The 16,310-nt window shown below is 47.1% G+C and overlaps 1 protein-coding gene across 5 annotated transcripts in view; it reads right to left on the bottom strand.

The window, feature by feature from the left end:
* Positions 1-16,310, bottom strand: part of LOC102448644 (E3 ubiquitin-protein ligase rnf213-alpha-like) — a 130,661-nt gene that overhangs the window by 33,654 nt on the left and 80,697 nt on the right. For all 5 annotated transcript variants that reach the window (XM_075928855.2, XM_006120887.5, XM_075928853.2 and 2 more), the window contains 8 exons: positions 12,800-12,933; positions 12,590-12,685; positions 8,081-8,196; positions 6,481-6,612; positions 5,125-5,189; positions 3,623-3,773; positions 1,899-2,040; positions 891-1,064 (listed from right to left, as the gene is read on the bottom strand). In XM_075928855.2, coding sequence (XP_075784970.2) covers positions 891-1,064; positions 1,899-2,040; positions 3,623-3,773; positions 5,125-5,189; positions 6,481-6,612; positions 8,081-8,196; positions 12,590-12,685; positions 12,800-12,933 — 1,010 coding nt within the window. The remainder of the gene's footprint in view (positions 1-890; positions 1,065-1,898; positions 2,041-3,622; positions 3,774-5,124; positions 5,190-6,480; positions 6,613-8,080; positions 8,197-12,589; positions 12,686-12,799; positions 12,934-16,310) is intronic.

Here is a 16,310-nt window from a genome sequence, read left to right as displayed (position 1 = left end):
TAAATAAAATCCTAAAGGGACACACACACAGGAAATGGAAGGAGGAACATGTCACCAAAGAAGAGTTCAGTGACAAAATCAGGAAAGCCAAGGCAAGGAATGAGTTACAACAACCAAGAGATGCTAGCGACATCGGACAGAAGAGAAGAGCTGGGGATGGTGTGGGTGTGCTGCTCAATGGAGAAGATGAGCTGGTAATGGATGATAAGAAAGCGAAAGACACGCACACCTACTTTGCTTTAGTCCTCACTCAAAAATTACCATGTGACTGGGTCAGTTTCAAGAAACTTCTTGATTTGAACAATTTTTGGAAAAAAAATTCAAAACCATTAAAACATCCTGTTTTAATATTTTTTATAAAAAAATCAGCTTTTTAAATTTGAAATTGCTTTTCATTTAGCATTTTTAGTTAATTTACATTAAAAATACTTTTTTTTAAAAGGTCAAAATCTAAATTAAATTTTATGATGGAGCCAAGATTGTTTTCAGACTACAGGCCATCCTCGCTATAAGTCCAAGATATGTTCCAAAAAACTTGGACTTAAGTGAAACAACTCGAAGCGGGAAGTTTTTTTTCTTGTGGCTGACTTCCATTTGTGCAAATTGGGAGGAGGGTGTTTGTTTGGGGTTTTTTGCACAACTTAAGAGTGGGGAACAGGAGGACTTATAAGGCATCAGTTCCTAAAAGAGTCAATAAATGGCTCTGGTGTGGAACGGATGTATACTGAGGTGACTTGTAGTGGAGCTGCCCTGTTTGTCAAAATGTTCAGGATTTCAATTTTTCATCCCAGTTCAGGATGGGGGTAGACCTGAAATCTCAAAAACCCTTTGTAGGAAAGGGAAACTGATTTCTACTCAGATCTAACTGTGAGAGTTTATTGGTTTCTTACTTGCTAGTATACTTAATCTTCAGAAATGATTCATCTTTAAGCATCTGGAGCCAGAGATCAGAAACAGGAGTTTCTTGAGAGATGTGATCCAAGTTGTTGTTTGCATCAATGACTGCTAGAATTTGGGCAAACATGTTTGCTACAATGTCTTCCAAATGAATCCAGATTGCATGCCTTAAAAACAAGGACAAATAATGTCTTATAAAATAATTCCTTCAATGTTCCACCTCCAATCGTTCCATTCTGTGTGCTAGTAAAAGGAGGATTGCTTTGCAAGCCTGGGTCCTAAGATATATATCAAGCAATCTTAATAAAGCATCCACACAGGACAAAACATGGACCAAATTTAGCATTGGCGGGGTGATGTCTCTAAAGCAGGTTCAAAGTCAGCTGTCTCCAGTGGCTGAATACCATACATGTGAATTTCCCAAACTCTAAAGTAAAGGTTCAACACATTTCCTACAGCTGATCAATATTGTTCTGTTACATACTACAGATGTTAAAGATTAGTCGACTATTTGATAAGCATTTGCCCCCTCCCTCGCCCCCCGGGGTGTCTCATGCATTTCAAAGCAGGCACACCATGTGCAGCCCAGAGTCAGCAGTACTTCCTGCTGACCCCAGGCTGTACACAGAGGACTCTTGTAAATTTCAAAGGAGGAACGTGGAAGTGCCTATGAATTAGTCTATATAAATTCCATCAACTAGTCTACTAGTCAATTAACCACATTTTAACATCCTTATTACAAACAAGACCTTTTAAGTGACCAGAAGAATCACTTAAGATTTTGTTGCCAACACTGTGATTAATTAGGATATTTATAACGTAGGGTAATTTTGTAAATAGATTCTTAAACTACCCATATCATGGTTATAGCTGATTCTTTTACAGAAGTGCTAAGTGACATGATAAAAGTGTACCACTTCCCTTTGGTATTCCAAAAAATGGAGCTATTTGAAATTCAAATGGCCAACAGGATGCAACTCTACAAGAACATACAACATTACCTGAATGAAGTGCCTTCAAGTATAAACTCGCTAGACAGAGCTTGACGGAAAATCCATTCTCTAGGCTTATGGCTCACTGCCTCTCGTTCTTGTAGAAGGTGACAAATTCTCCTTTTCAACCCTTCCATAAAATGATGAGCAACTAGCCATAAAAGAAAAATAAATCATTGTATCGCACAGTAGGGCTGGTCCATACTTTCTTACTAGCAAATTGTATTTTTAACAACATGAAAAGTGGGGCAGAACATTTCTGCTTGCCTCAATTTTTTTATTTTTTGTCAGAAAACCCCAAACCTTGACATTTTTCAGTCAAAAATTAAAAAAATGCAGCAGTTTGGAGCCAAAATAGTCTTGGTTTTCAGGTGTTAGGTTTCTGGACAAAAAGTTGAAATGTTTTCCAAGCAGCTCCTCAAAAAACATTTCTTATTGGTCTTCTGTGAAACACTTCCTTTGGCCTAGGCAATCTGACCCTCCCACTGGAATTAAGAGTCTCTTAGACAAAGGATGCAAGGAAAAAAGTGAGATGTAACAGCTGAAAGTTGCATTTGGCCTGCACCTGGGGACAGTCATCTGGCTGAGACATCTGGATCACTGTAACATGCTCTCAACACAGAACAGGCTGCAGACTCAGCTGGGAGCAGTTAAGCACTTTCTGTGATGACAAACCCGAGTGGTAATTGCTGGGCTGATGGCAATGAGCAGGAATGGGGAGGATATAAAGGGGAGGAAGAGGAAGTGTGCGGAAGAGCTCAGAGACTGAGCCATGCAGAGGCGAGAAGCTGTGTAGAAGTCTCCTCTTAGTATCCCTGCATCATGTTGTGTTTGCTGGAGAACTGAGGAATAAGGGAATGTGGTGAAAAGGAAACAGCCTGGCCCTGTTTGTGTTTTAGGGACCATGGAAACAAGCTACACAGAAAAGCATACTGGGTAGCTGAAGCAGTACCCGGTGACACGAACCCTATCGCTCCATTCTCCTCTGTGGGCCAGGCAACCCAGCCAAATGGCATCTCTCACGATGTAACATGGTGTCTCCACTTTCTGATGCACTCTGATATATAATGGGATTCCTACTGTCACAGTGTATCATGGGAAATGTAGTCCAGCTGGGAACCCAGACCACAGAAGAGAATGCGGGTATGATGTAACCACTACTGCTTTCATATGATATTTTAGTAGCACTTCCAAATTGAAAAGTTTTTAGTTTGGCTGGTTGGTTATTCATTTTTCAGATGACAAGTCAGTATTTTCCAAGAAAAACACACTTTTCACAGAAAAATTGTTTTGTGAAAAACACAATTTCCCACTGAAATTTTTCACAGTAAATCTTTGACAAGTTATGTGGCTCCTTCCTTCAGTTTTAGTAACGAAGACGAGATCAATCAGACAAGCACCTTCCATTTACTTTGTTTGACATATTCACACATTAGTTTGTTTAAAGCTGGATCACATTTAATTACTAAGAACGACTGCACAATTGTCTTGAATTACTGTGTAGAACAAAACAACTGCTGACAGCACAGTAGCATGAAAGACCTCACCACACTCATTTTTCATTTGCATTTGATCTCTACATGGGATTTTCTTTTTTTTAATCTTGGAATCCAGAGCTGTGAAGGAATCCAGAAATCCACTGCCCTAGCAGATTGGACCACTAATCCATCCAGTTGGTTCTTGAAACATCTTGTAACATGCAGCCACATGCAAACACTTTTGCTTATACTCACATATATTGTTGCTCTGAGAGGGGAAAAGTGCATCACAGAGAATCTGTATCCTTTTTGTAGCTCGCTGGCTGTTGATCTCCTTATCCTCCAGCTGGATCACAGCTTTCTGGATACTTTGTTTGATGATGAATTCAGTGTCCATCAGTTGCATCTGGAAAAAAAATTGCCAGGGAAAATGGTCTAGAAAACATGAACTATGAAGGAAGGCTGAAAGAACTGGACTTAAGTCTGGAAGAGGGAAGACTGATGCTATGTCTACACTGCTGGGGGAGGGTTTCGGAAAAAGACATGAAATTGCAAACCACAATTTGCACTTTTTCCGCTTCTTTTTTTGGAAGAGAATTTTCCAACATTTGGCCTGTCTACACTGGGCTTAATGTCGGAAAACCCCTTTTTTTTGGAACATCCCTACTTCCTCATAAAACGAGATTTACAGGGATGCCAAAAAAACCCCGTGTCTGCTCTTCCAAAAACATTTGTGTTCCTTGGACGCAGCAGAGATTTTCTGAGATACCTCTGGTATCCTGGAAAACCACTGCAGCGTAGACATATCCTGAGAGGAGACATGATAGTAGTTTTCAAACATCTAAAAGGGTGTTACGAGAAAGAGGGGGAAAATTGTTCTCCTGGGCCTCTGAGGATAGGACAAGAAGCAATGGGCTTAACCTGCAGCAAGGGAGGTTTAGATTGGACATTAGGAAAAACTTCCTACCTGTCAGGGTCATTAAACACTGGAATAAATTGCCTAGGGAGGTTGTGGAATCTCCATCTCTGGAGATATTTAAGAGCAGGTTAGACAGACACCCGTCAAGGATGATTTAGATGGTGCTTGGTCCTGCCATGAGGGCAGGGGACTGGACTCTATGACTTCTTGAGGTCCCTTCCAGTTCTAGTATCTATGATTCTATTGGGGACAATGGGCAAATGGGAATGGAGAGATTATTTGACATGAAGGAAATCAGTAGCAAAACAAGGAAATTCACGCAGGTCTCCCAAGTCCTAGGCTATTGCCCAAACTAATAGACCATCCTTCCTCTTCATTTTTATGGCTCACAGGAGCTGTTCCCTGGGAAACTCTGCAGCTGTTTGGGGAAACATGTGGAAGCATGCGCAGCATTTCGGGGCTGCCATTCCTGTAATGCTCACATAGCCCTCTCTCTGCAGTATCTAAGCACCTCACAAACACCAATGACTTTATCTCCATGAGGCTGGCCACACTATTCCCCCTTCCAGTCACAGGCGGGGGGCTGAGGCCCAAAGACATTTGATGCCTTTCTCCAGGACACATAGGAAGTCAGTGACAGAGTCAGAAATGGAACCCAGACCTCCTGAAACTTATGCCTAGTGCCTCCCATATCGCCTCTAAAACACCACACACGTTTCCCTGCAACCTTTCTACTCTTGGCCAGTGGACCTCCCCAATTTGGATCTGTTCTATTTGTAAAGCTGACACGGGATTTGATAGTACTCACTTATGCAGGCAAGATATATAAGAAACGTACTTTTTCCTCTGGGAAGTCAATGGCTTTTTCAGCATCTTCAAGAACATCCGAATCCTCTGGACAACCTTGGGTGGTGAAAAATTGCACATTATTTATCTATTGTATTGAACCAGATACACCACAGAACAAATGAATGGAGCGGGGTGGAAAATGGGAGAATGGATCCATTGCAAAGTTTGAACATGCTAGCAGAAGGGTCACATAGACGGTTACTGGCTGTGGTTGTAAGCCTGTAAGTGTATTCAACTCTACAATCTATCTACATATTTTAGAAATGTGCATCTCTTTGTCTGTCCATCTGTCAGTCTCTTTGTTCAAGAACTCCTCCTAAACGGTAAGAGCTAGGACCACCAAATTTGGGATGCAGCCTCCTCTTCTCCTATCTTAAAGCAAGGCCAGGGTCTGGTTCTATGAGGAAAACAGGAAGTGCTGGGAATGGGACTATTTTCCATGATATGAAAGGGAGGAGGCAGAGAGAGGAGGGATGTGAGGGTCACAGTCAGCACTGGTGACAGTGAGCATAGGGGAGAGCTATACTGCAGAGTGACCACTGGCGGCACCTGAACCACCAAGAGAGTGGGCATTGGGGCTGGAGATCCACCATCTTGCTTGCCACCAGACCTGAATAAGTACAGCCCTTTGCCCAGGAGACAGCCTCCACCAGTTCCCCTCATCCCAAGAAGGAGAAAGCCTCTGCTGGGGCTTATCATGGTGGCTACACACAGTTGCAACAAATCTTATAGAATATATGTCATGTAAGGCATCAAGGTACAATCTGTTCGACATGATTATGCAGCTTGTATGCGGGTATCATCTTTGCATCCCAAGTTATGAATATTGAATATATACCCGGATTTTTAAAAAAATATGCAAATGGAAGTCAGCCACGGGAAAAAAAATTCCCCACTTCAAGTTGTTTTGCTATAAGTCCAAGTTTTTTGGAACGTACCTTGGACTTGTAGCAAGGACGGCCTGTATTTCTCGGTTGTGACCCACTGAGGCACAGCCCGTTCAAAGGGTGGGCCCAGTGTGACAGCACTGTTTCTGCCACAGTAAACCCAGTTCTGTGTCTGATTCCTGTGCAAGTGGATCCAGGGGCCAGATGACCCAGGCAGGAGCATTACGGGATTCTCTCCCCTCTCTCACTTCTCTGTGTGTGGGTCTGTAGCTTAACTCAAAACTGTGCCCTAAAAGGGAGCATGGATGAAACCCAGCTCCATGTGCACAGTGGTTTTACAGTGCACTCTGACGTAAGTAAACCTCAATCCTCCAATGGTACAACCCTGTCTGGGACAGGGAAATGGCAGAAGGCAAAGCAACACCCAGAGAGGGGTTGAAGAACAAGGAGTTGGTTACTTGTGTTGCTGCCCTGTTGCTGGGTGCTGTGCACGAACATCTCAGCCACTGTCAGTTTGGAGAGCTGTCCCAGATTGGCTGGGAAGGTCTCAGGTGGCAGTAGGTCATCCAAGTGAACAGCGTGCCATTCGTCTGGGGAGGCAGAAAGAGAATACAGCAGAAAATGTCACTGAGTCACAGAGTTTAAGGCCAGAAGGGGCCACTAGATCATCAGTTTGACCTCCTATATAACACATCCCATTAGACCGCACCAAGTAACCCCTGCATAAAACCTAATAATGTGAGTAGTCTGGGTCTGAAGACATCAAGGGATGCAGAATCCACCACTTCCCTTGGTAGTTTGTTCTAGCAGTTAAGTCTCTCACTGTGTTTTCTCCAGCCTTCCCATCGTTTTTGTGATGCTTCTTTGCAGCTTCACCAATTTTGTAGCATCCTTTTAAAAATTTAAATATCACACTTGGATGCAATATTCGAGCGTTTGCCTCACCGATACCAGACAGAGGGAAAATCATGTTGTGACTGCTACTCACTACTCCTGTTTATACACGCAAGCATTGCATTAATTCTTGTCGCTAAAGCACGACACTATGAGCTTCCATTGAGCTGCTATGACCACTACAACCCCTTGATCCTTGCAGAGTCACTGCTTTCCAGTGTCATATGCTCCCCCCACTCTGTGGGCATGCGGCTTTCATCATGTGGGGAAAAGCTCACTTTCTGGAACATCCAGCACCACCAGCCTTTCCTGACGTGCGCTCTCAAGCAGAGCCACAGATACTTTTGTTTTGATTTTTTTACGTTTGTGACATTTTTCATCAGAACTTCAAATGCTGATGAAAAACGGGTGGGGAATTGCCAACAAAGAGAACATTTTCCTTGGAAAAATTATTGTTATTGTTGAATTCCAGGTTTTGGTTGAATTTTGACAGCTCTCCCTCCTGTGACTTAGGAACACGCATGTTCCACTGAAACAAAATCTGTGTTTCTAAATCACTTTGGCCCCGATATTTAAAAATGATTGAATTGTTGCTGTGCTCAGGCTTCTAAATCAGGTAGGAGTTGCAATGCTATGTCTCAATTTCAAAAGTGATTTGAACACCTAAGGCTATACTGCAGCACTATTTCAGGGTACCTCGGTATCCCAAAATAGCTATCCCACGTCTTAACAGCAAGCCTGTTATTCCGAAATGGAACATGCTCGCTATTCCGATGTCCTTGTAAACCTCATTCCACAAGGAGTAAGGGACATTTCAGAATAGCGGGTTATTTTGAAATTTGGCACTTTACGAAATAAACTGTTTCAAAATAAGATACACAATTTGCATAGCTCAAACTGCATATCTTATTTTGAGCTATGGTGCAGTATAGATGCATCCTAAGAGCCTAAACACCATTGATAGTCAATAGGGCATTGGCTTCTAAGTGCCTAAATCACTTTTGAAAATGGGAATTAAAAAATCTGGATCTGACATGCTACAGAAAATGCCAAACCTACAACAGTGATTAAGACAGTTAACGACTGTTAAAATTATTCAAATGCTAATGATCCCTCTTGCTTTCCTCTTCTTTCAAGTCTTTCCAAATAAAGACATATTCTTACTAGCACTGAATGCCAGGTAGCTGCAGCCCCCAAGGATCCTTGGGACTTTGGTTATGATGACGACATGGGATGGACCGATGGTTTCAGGTTTCCTTCTCTCATCCACGATACAGTACCTGAAAACACAGCAGAAATAAGATTCAGAGCTTCATGGATCTTCAGGTCAGTAGGGACCATCCTAACCAGCTAGTCTGACCTCCTGCAGAGCACAGGCAAAGGAACCTCTTGTAAGTGATTCCTGCATCTGGACTAATAGCTTCTTGTGAGAGTTAGAGTGGAGCTTTTAGAAAGAAACACCCAGCCCTGCTTTACAGACTCCCAGAGATGGAGAAGTCACCCCATCCCTAGGGGAGCTGTTCCAACAGTTATGTCTAGAAATCCTTCTAAATTCACAGGAGTATAGAATGGGGGTCCATGGTATTGCCATGCGCTGCCTTCAGAGCTGAGTGACTCAGACTGAAAGCTGTTGGCCAATGGCCTGGCTCTGAAGGCAGCAGAGCAGAAGTCAGGGTGGCATGGGATGGTGCTGCCACCATCACATCTGCACTGCTGCTGGCAGGGAGCGACTCTGCCCTCAGAGCTGGGTTCCCAGGGCCCCAGCTCTGAAGGCAGCACCATTACCAGCAGTAAGGGCGGCAATATCACCCTGCCCCTAGAATACCCTTCTGACCCCCTCCCCCATTTAGGGTGTGTCTAGACTACATGCCTCCATCGACGGAGGCATGTAGATTAGCCAGATCGGAAGAGGGAAATGAAGCCGCGATTAAAATAATCGCTGCTTCATTTAAATTTAAATGGCTGCCCCGCTCTGCCGATCAGCTGTTTGTCGGCAGATCGGGGCAGTCTGGATGCGACGCGCCGACAAAGAAGCCTTTCTTGATCGGCACAGGTATGCCTCATGAAACCAGGTTTACCTGTGCCGATCAAGAAAGGCTTCTTTGTCGACGCGTCGCGTCCAGACTGCCCCGATCTGCCGACAAACAGCTGATCGGCAGAGCGGGGCAGCCATTTAAATTTAAATGAAGCCGCGATTATTTTAATCACGGCTTCATTTCCCTCTGCCGATCTGGCTAATCTACATGCCTCCGTCGATGGAGGCATGTAGTTTAGACGTACCCTTAGAGTTAAGACCCCTACAGTAACAACACTGAGAAATTGCAGATTTAAATGTCTGAAATAATTCAGTGTACTATTTTAAAAATCCTATGACTGTGAAATTGACCAAAATGGACTGTGAATTTGGTAGCGCCCTCATTATTGTCTCTCCCTGTCAACAATTTGCACCTTAGTTCAAGTCTGAATGGGTATGTCTACACTACAGAGTTAGTTCGAACTAACGGATGTTAGTTCGAACTAACTTTCATAGGTGCTACACTAGCGCTCCGCTAGTTCGAACTTAATTCGAACTAGCGGAGCGCTTAGTTCGAACTAGGAAAACCTCATTTTACGAGGATTAAGCCTAGTTCGAACTTACTAGTTCGAATTAAGGGCTGTGTAGACCCTTAATTCGAACTAGTGGGAGGCTAGCCCTCCCCAGGTTTCCCTGGTGGCCACTCTGGCCAACACCAGGGAAACTCGTCTGCCCCCCTTCCGGCCCCGGAGCCCTTAAAGGGGCACGGGCTGGCTACGGTGCCTGTGCCAGGTGCAAGCCTGCCAGCACCCAGCCAGCAGACCCTGCACCTGGCACGCATCGAGCCACCCACCCGATGCCCCCCAGCCCTCCCCCTCTTCCCGGGACCAGGCTGGCGGCTCCCGGGAGCTTGCCCGGGACCGCAAGAGGCGGGCACCCGCCTGGTCTAGAGCGGACATCGTGGACCTCGTCCACGATCTCCGCACTAGGCACAGGAAAGTGGCCGTCTAGGGCAGGAGAGCTGCCAGCCTGGCCACCCAGGAGCAGGTGTGCATGAAAATCAAGGGGATCCACTGAGACCCCCGACCCTGAGCCCTGAGCTTACAATGGCCGTCCTGGGTCAGACCAAAGGTCCATCTAGCTCAGTAGCCTGTCTGCCGACAGCGGCCAACCCTAGGGACCCTGGAGGGGATGGTCTGAAGACAGTGACCAAGCCATTTGTCTCGTGCCATCCCTCTCCAGCCTTTCACAAACCTTGGGCAGGGACACCACTCCTACCCCCTGGCTAATAGCACTCCATGGACCCAACCTCCATGACTTGATCTCATGTCCCTTTAAACTCTGTTCTAGTTCTAGCCTTCACAGCCTCCTGCAGCAAGGAGTTCCACAGGTTGACTCTTTGCTTTGTGAAGAACAACTTTCTGTTACTAGTTTGAAGCCTGCTACCCATTCCTTTCCTTTGGTGTCCTCTAGTCCTTCTTTATGGGAACTAATGAAGAACTTTTCTGTATGCATCCTCTCCACCCCACTCATGCTTTTAGAGACCTCTATCCTGTCCCCCCTCCGTCTCCTCTTTTCTAAGCTGAAAAGTCCCAGTCTCTTTAGCCTCTCTTTATATGGGACCTGTTCCCAACCCCTGATCATTTTAGTTGCCCTCCCCTCTCCCAGCCTCTCTCTTCCCCTCTCCCACCTCTTTTTCCCAGTCCCCCCCAGTTTTGTTCAATAAAGACAGATTCCATTTTTGAACACAATTGTCCTTTATTTTGTACATCAAGAAAAGGGGCTAGGGAAGGGTAAGTGGAAGGAGGTGAGGGAGGAATGGGGTACGAGCCCCCGATGGGGAGGACTGGGCTGGCTCTGCGGGCTTCTGGGGGGTGAAAGCTCTCCTGCAGCCCCCCAATTGCCCCCTCTCCCCAGATGGCAGCCTGCGGCAAGTGCAGCTGGTCTGATGGCCGAGTGCTGTGATGTGCCCAGTGTGGGCACTCAGGGCACTCCAAGCCAGGACTGCTTTGCAAGTGGGGCACCCCTGAGAACTGTCTGTCCGGGGTGGGGGTCGGGACCCTTTAAGCGCAGCCCTCGGCTAGCCTGAGACAGCAGCTCCACGCTCTAAGTCCTCCTCTGATGCCCTCCCGGCACTGCTTCCAGCCATCCTTAAGCCCGGTTCAGGGTCCACTTAATGTGGACATGCTAGTTTGAATTAGCAAAATGCTAATTCGAACTAGTTTTTAGTTCTAGACGCGTTAGTTCGAATTAGCTTAGTTCGAATTAGCGCTGTAGTGTAGACGTACCCAATTTGCCTCATTTCAGCCCTGAGAAAATGGATCTTATTCTGCCTTTTTTGCTTTCAGGAATCTCCTCCCCATGTAGGTCCCTTTGGCCATGATCAAGCCATAAGACATATTATCTGTCTCTACATCCATCTCTTCCCTCTGGGTGAAACCCTGATATCTTGAAGTCAATGGCAGAGCTCCCTTTGACTTCAATAAAGACAGGATTTCACCTTGTGTCCATTCACCACCGTAACTTCTGAGAGTAAGGCTGTGTCTGCACGGCAACACTGCAGCTGCACTGATGTAGCATTTCAGTGTAGACACTCACTATAGCAACAGGAGAGGTTCGCCTGTTGCTGTAGGTCATATGCCTTCCCATGAGGCAGTAGCTAGGCCAACAGAAGCATTCTTCCAGCAACCCAGGACAGTCTACACTGGGGCTTCAGTTGGTTAAACTACATCCCATAGGGTGTAAGTTTCTCACCTTTAAGTGTTGTGTCTAAGATGATCTAAGTTTTAGACCAGCCTTGAGCAAGATTTTTGTGCCTGATTTAGCTATTGTGAAGATTGAGGGGAACTGCAACACAAATAATTCCTGAGCCTGCTTTTGATTTCTTGCCATGACACGGGGTGAACCCAGCACACTCAGCCACCCCTGCTCTTCGCTATGGGCAAGAGCTGATGCAAACAGGTGATTTTTCTCCAAGCCCTGGCTCCCAAAACAATTGGATTATCGGAGAATCTGATTTTGTTTAATGCTGGGTTCCATCAGCAGGGAGATCTACACGACAGGTTTGACCGCCACAGCCAGGACTCTGTAGCCCAGCAACATCTGTGGTCCGGCATCCCTGTGAATGCTCCCAGGCTGGAGCACTCACTGGGAAAAGCCAGGCCCAGCACTCAGCACCTCCTCCCCTGCCCTCCCAGACCTTCCGGAGTGCCGCACATCACTCATCTGAGGCACTCGCACTCAACAAGGGTGAGAGGAGAGCCGGGACAGGGGGCACTCGGGGGCAGAGGCAGAGAGGCTGTGGAGACCCATGGCCGGGGGTTAGGAGTGCAGCCCTGTGGGGCTCCACACCCACCCTGCCTCTTACCCCGAACTTACCCCCATCCTTCCCACTTGGTCAATACCAGCCCTTCTGCGGCTGTTAGAGAGGAGTCCGGCAGGTGAGGGCAGCAGAGGGGCTGGCACTGACCTGCTCTGGTCCAGCAGATTCCCTGATCAGGACCAGTCAGGTCCCAAGAGTGCTGGGCCAAGGAGGTGCAACCTGTAGCACAGAAGCACCATGGTTATTTTATAAGGCCCGGATTCAACAAACCACTTAAGCCCAGGCTTAACTCCACTGCTGTCTTGGGCCCTGATACATGACAAGAAAAGCTGCTTACTTTGCACAGGCAAGAAGCCTCTTGCTGCTCTGTGGCTCCTCAAAGTTGAACTGGACAAAAAGCAGCTTCTCTTCTGTTGCTTCTCTGAAAAACTTACTGCACGTGATGAAAAAAAAAATCTCTTTAAAGAAGTCACATGGGAGACATGGAAAAAACCACATACAAGATTAAAGAACAACAACAAAAGTAGGACCAAAAGCACTTTGTTACCTCAGTTCCTGGCGGAACGCATGTTCTGTGTCAAACTGGCTTAGGAAAAGACAGCGGATTTTAGTTTGGAGGTTCAGTCTCTTTCTCACCACTTCCAAATCTCTCTGGTTCAGGAGTTTTGCATGTGTGGACACCTATGAAAAAGACGACAATTTAGGCAAGATTTTTGTGCCTGATTTTACTACAGGTTGAACGTCTCTGATCCAGAACTCTCTCATCCAGAAATATCTGTCATCTGGAATGATTTTATACATGTCCACTTTTCACGAGTGTGGTCAACTTGTCCATGGGCCCATAAAGTTTGTTTACAGCCACCAGTCCTGGCTCTCAGTGCTCTGTGCTGTTATTTAGCTCTAAGGGTATGTCTACACTACAAAGTTAATTCAAACTAACAGACGTTAGTTCGAATTAACTTTGATAGGTGCTACACATGCAAACCGCTAGTTCGAACTTAATTCGAACTAGCGGTGCGCTTAATTCGAACTAGGTAAACCTCATTCCACGAGGACTAACGCTTAGTTCGAATTAACTAGTTCGAATTAAGGGCTGTGTAGCCACTTAATTCGAACTAGTGGGAGGCTAGCCCTCCCCAGCTTTCCCTGGTGGCCACTCTGGGCACTACCAGGGAAACTCTTCTGCCCCCCTCCTGGTCCCGGAGCCCTTAAAGGGGCACGGGCTGGCTACGGTGCCCGTGCCAGGTGCAAGCCTGCCAGCACCCAGCCAGCAGACCCTGCATCTGGCACGGCTCGAGCCAGCCACCCGCTGCCACCCAGCCCTCCGCCTCTTCCCGGGACCAGGCTGGCAGCTCCTAGGAGCCTGCCCAGGTCCGCAAGAGGCGGGCGCCCACCTGGTCTAGTGCGGACATTGTGGACCTCATCCATGACCTCCGCACTAGGCACAGGAAAGTGGCCGTCTAGGGCAGGAGAGCTGCCAGCCTGGCCACCCAGGAGCAGGTGTGCATGAAAATCAGGGTGGTCCAGTGAGACCCCCGACCCTGAGCCCTGAGCTTAGAATGGCCGTACTGGGTCAGACCAAAGGTCCATCTAGCCCAGTAGCCTGTCTGCCGACAGTGGCCAACACTAAGGACCCTGGAGGGGATGGACTGAAACAATGACCAAGCCATTTGTCTCGTGCCATCCATCTCCAGCCTTCCACAAACAGAGGCCAGGGATACCATTTCTACCCCCTGGCTAATAGCACTCTATGGACCCAACCTCCATGACTTTATCTCACTTCTCTTTAAACTCTGTTATAGTTGTAGCCTTCACAGCCTCCTGCAGCAAGGAGTTCCACAGGTTGACTCTTTGCTTTGTGAAGAACTTTCTGTTATTAGTTTGAAGCTTGCTACCCATTCATTTCATTTGGTGTCCTCTAGTCCTTCTATTATGGGAACTAATGAAGAACTTTTCTTTATGCACCCTCTCCGCACCACTCATGCTTTTATAGACCTCTATCATATCCCCCCTCAGTCTCCTCTTTTCTAAGCTGAAAAGTCCCAGTCTCTTTAGCCTCTCTTCATATGGGAACTGTTCCAAACCCCTGATCATTTTAGTTGCCCTCCCCTCTCCCGCCCTCTCTCCTCCCCTCTCCCACCTCCTTTTCCCAGTGTCCCCAAGTTCTGTTCAATAAAGAGAGTTTCTATTTTTGAACATACTTGTCCTTTATTTTGTACATCAGGAAGGGGGGCTAGGGAGGGGTAAGTGGAAGGAGGTGAGGGAGGAATGGGGTACGAGCCCCCGATGGGGAGGACTGGGGTGGCTCTGCGGGCTCCTCGGGGTGGAAGCTCTCCTGCAGCCCCTCGATTGATCCCCCCGGATGGCAGCCTGCGGCAAGTGCAGCCAGGCTGATGGCCGAGTGCTGTGATGTGCCGAGTGTGGGCACTCAGGGCACTCCAAGCCAGGACTGCTTTGCAAGCGGGGAACCCCTGAGAACTGTCTGTCCGGGGTGGGGGTTGGGACCCTTTAAGCACAGCCCTCGGCTAGCCTGAGACAGCAGCTCCACGCTCTAAGTCCCATTCTGATGCCCTGCCGGCACTGCTTCCGGCCATCCTTAACCCCGGTTCAGGGTCCACTCAGTGTGGACATGCTAGTTCAAATTAGCAAAACGCTAATTCGAACTAGTTTTTAAGTCTAGCTGCGCTAATTCGAATTAGCTTAGTTCGAATTAACTAATTCGAACTACGTAAGTTCAAATTAGTGCTGTAGTGTAGACATACTCTAATTTACCCCTCGATGTCCTCTAACAGACCAGTAAGCTGTGCAAGTGTTGGTGATGCTGCTAGATAATATCGACCTCCCATGGTCCAGAAAATTCTCTCATTCGGAACCCATCAGGTGCCAAGGGTGCTGGACTAGAGACGTTCAATCTGTACTGTAAAGATATAGGGAAACTGCAACACCTCTAATTCCTTGACAGGACGTTTGAATGGCTGCCCAATAGGACTGATATAAAAATGTTTTTTACTCCCTCTCGTGGGAAACGTTGACTTTTTGTTGAAGAAAGAAAGCCACAAACCACCCCATTTTCCTCAGCACAGCACTTCCTAGCACTGCTCTGGGGCATTGGACTCAGCACTGCCTGAGAGGGCAGAATGTGCCCTATAGGGCCCCCAGCCCACTCCCTACAGCACAGCACCCGCTAGCTCCCTCAACTGGGGCACTGGAGTAAGCACAGATTGGGAGAAGAGGGAGCCCTGTTGTGAAACACGCCCCCTCCAGAGTCTTGCCATCTGGATTGTGATAAGACCACTCTTTGGGGCTGCAACACCAAACATTCGTGGATCAGAAGAGTTTCCTTGCAATGGCCACAATAATAATGACTCTCGCAGACTTCAACAGGCTGTGGGCCAATGAAAAAGGCTGGAGGGGACAGGTTGGGATAGCTGGGTAAGATGCACATGCTGCTCAGCATATAGGCACTTAGCAAAAACCTACCTATTGTGACAGACCCAGGGCAACTGGATATAATGGTTTGGGGGCAGGCAGACATGCCGGGAGCTGGGTGAATGGTTTTCTGTTTCCCGAGAGAACTGCCAGAGACTGCTCCCATGTAATCAAGCCAGGCAGGCACCTGAGGCTAATTAAGAGCTTGCCTGAGGAAGCAGGCTAATCAGGCACCTGCAGCCAATGAAAGCCTGCTGCACTACTTGAAAAGGTTTCCCCTCATGTAAGGGAGGGGGAAGGAGAAGAGAAGGACTGAGAGGAGGAAATGTGCTGCTGGGAAACTGAGACCTGAAAAAGGAAAGAGTGTTGGTGCTGAAGCAGGAAAGAGTCAGTCAGGTACCGGGGAGAAGGTACTAAGTGCGCGTTTGGGAAAGTGGCCCAGAGAAAAAGCTGCTGTACTGGAGCTAGAGGAAAAGCCTCGTCAGATGCCGCTACCAAGAATCTCTGGGCTGGAATCCAGAATAGTGGGCAAGCCTGGGTTCCTCCAACCCTCCCCACACAATTAAAAAGTTTGCTCCTGGAAAGGGAGGCCAGGACTATGGATGAGTTTCACCCCAATCCATTTGTAC

This window comes from Pelodiscus sinensis, chromosome 5 (genome assembly GCF_052426305.1).
Source record: "Pelodiscus sinensis isolate ZL-2025 chromosome 5, ASM5242630v1, whole genome shotgun sequence".
Lineage (NCBI taxonomy): Eukaryota > Metazoa > Chordata > Testudines > Trionychidae > Pelodiscus > Pelodiscus sinensis.
The sequence above is the reverse complement of the archived record's forward strand: the minus strand, read 5'-3'. Positions and strand labels throughout refer to the sequence as shown.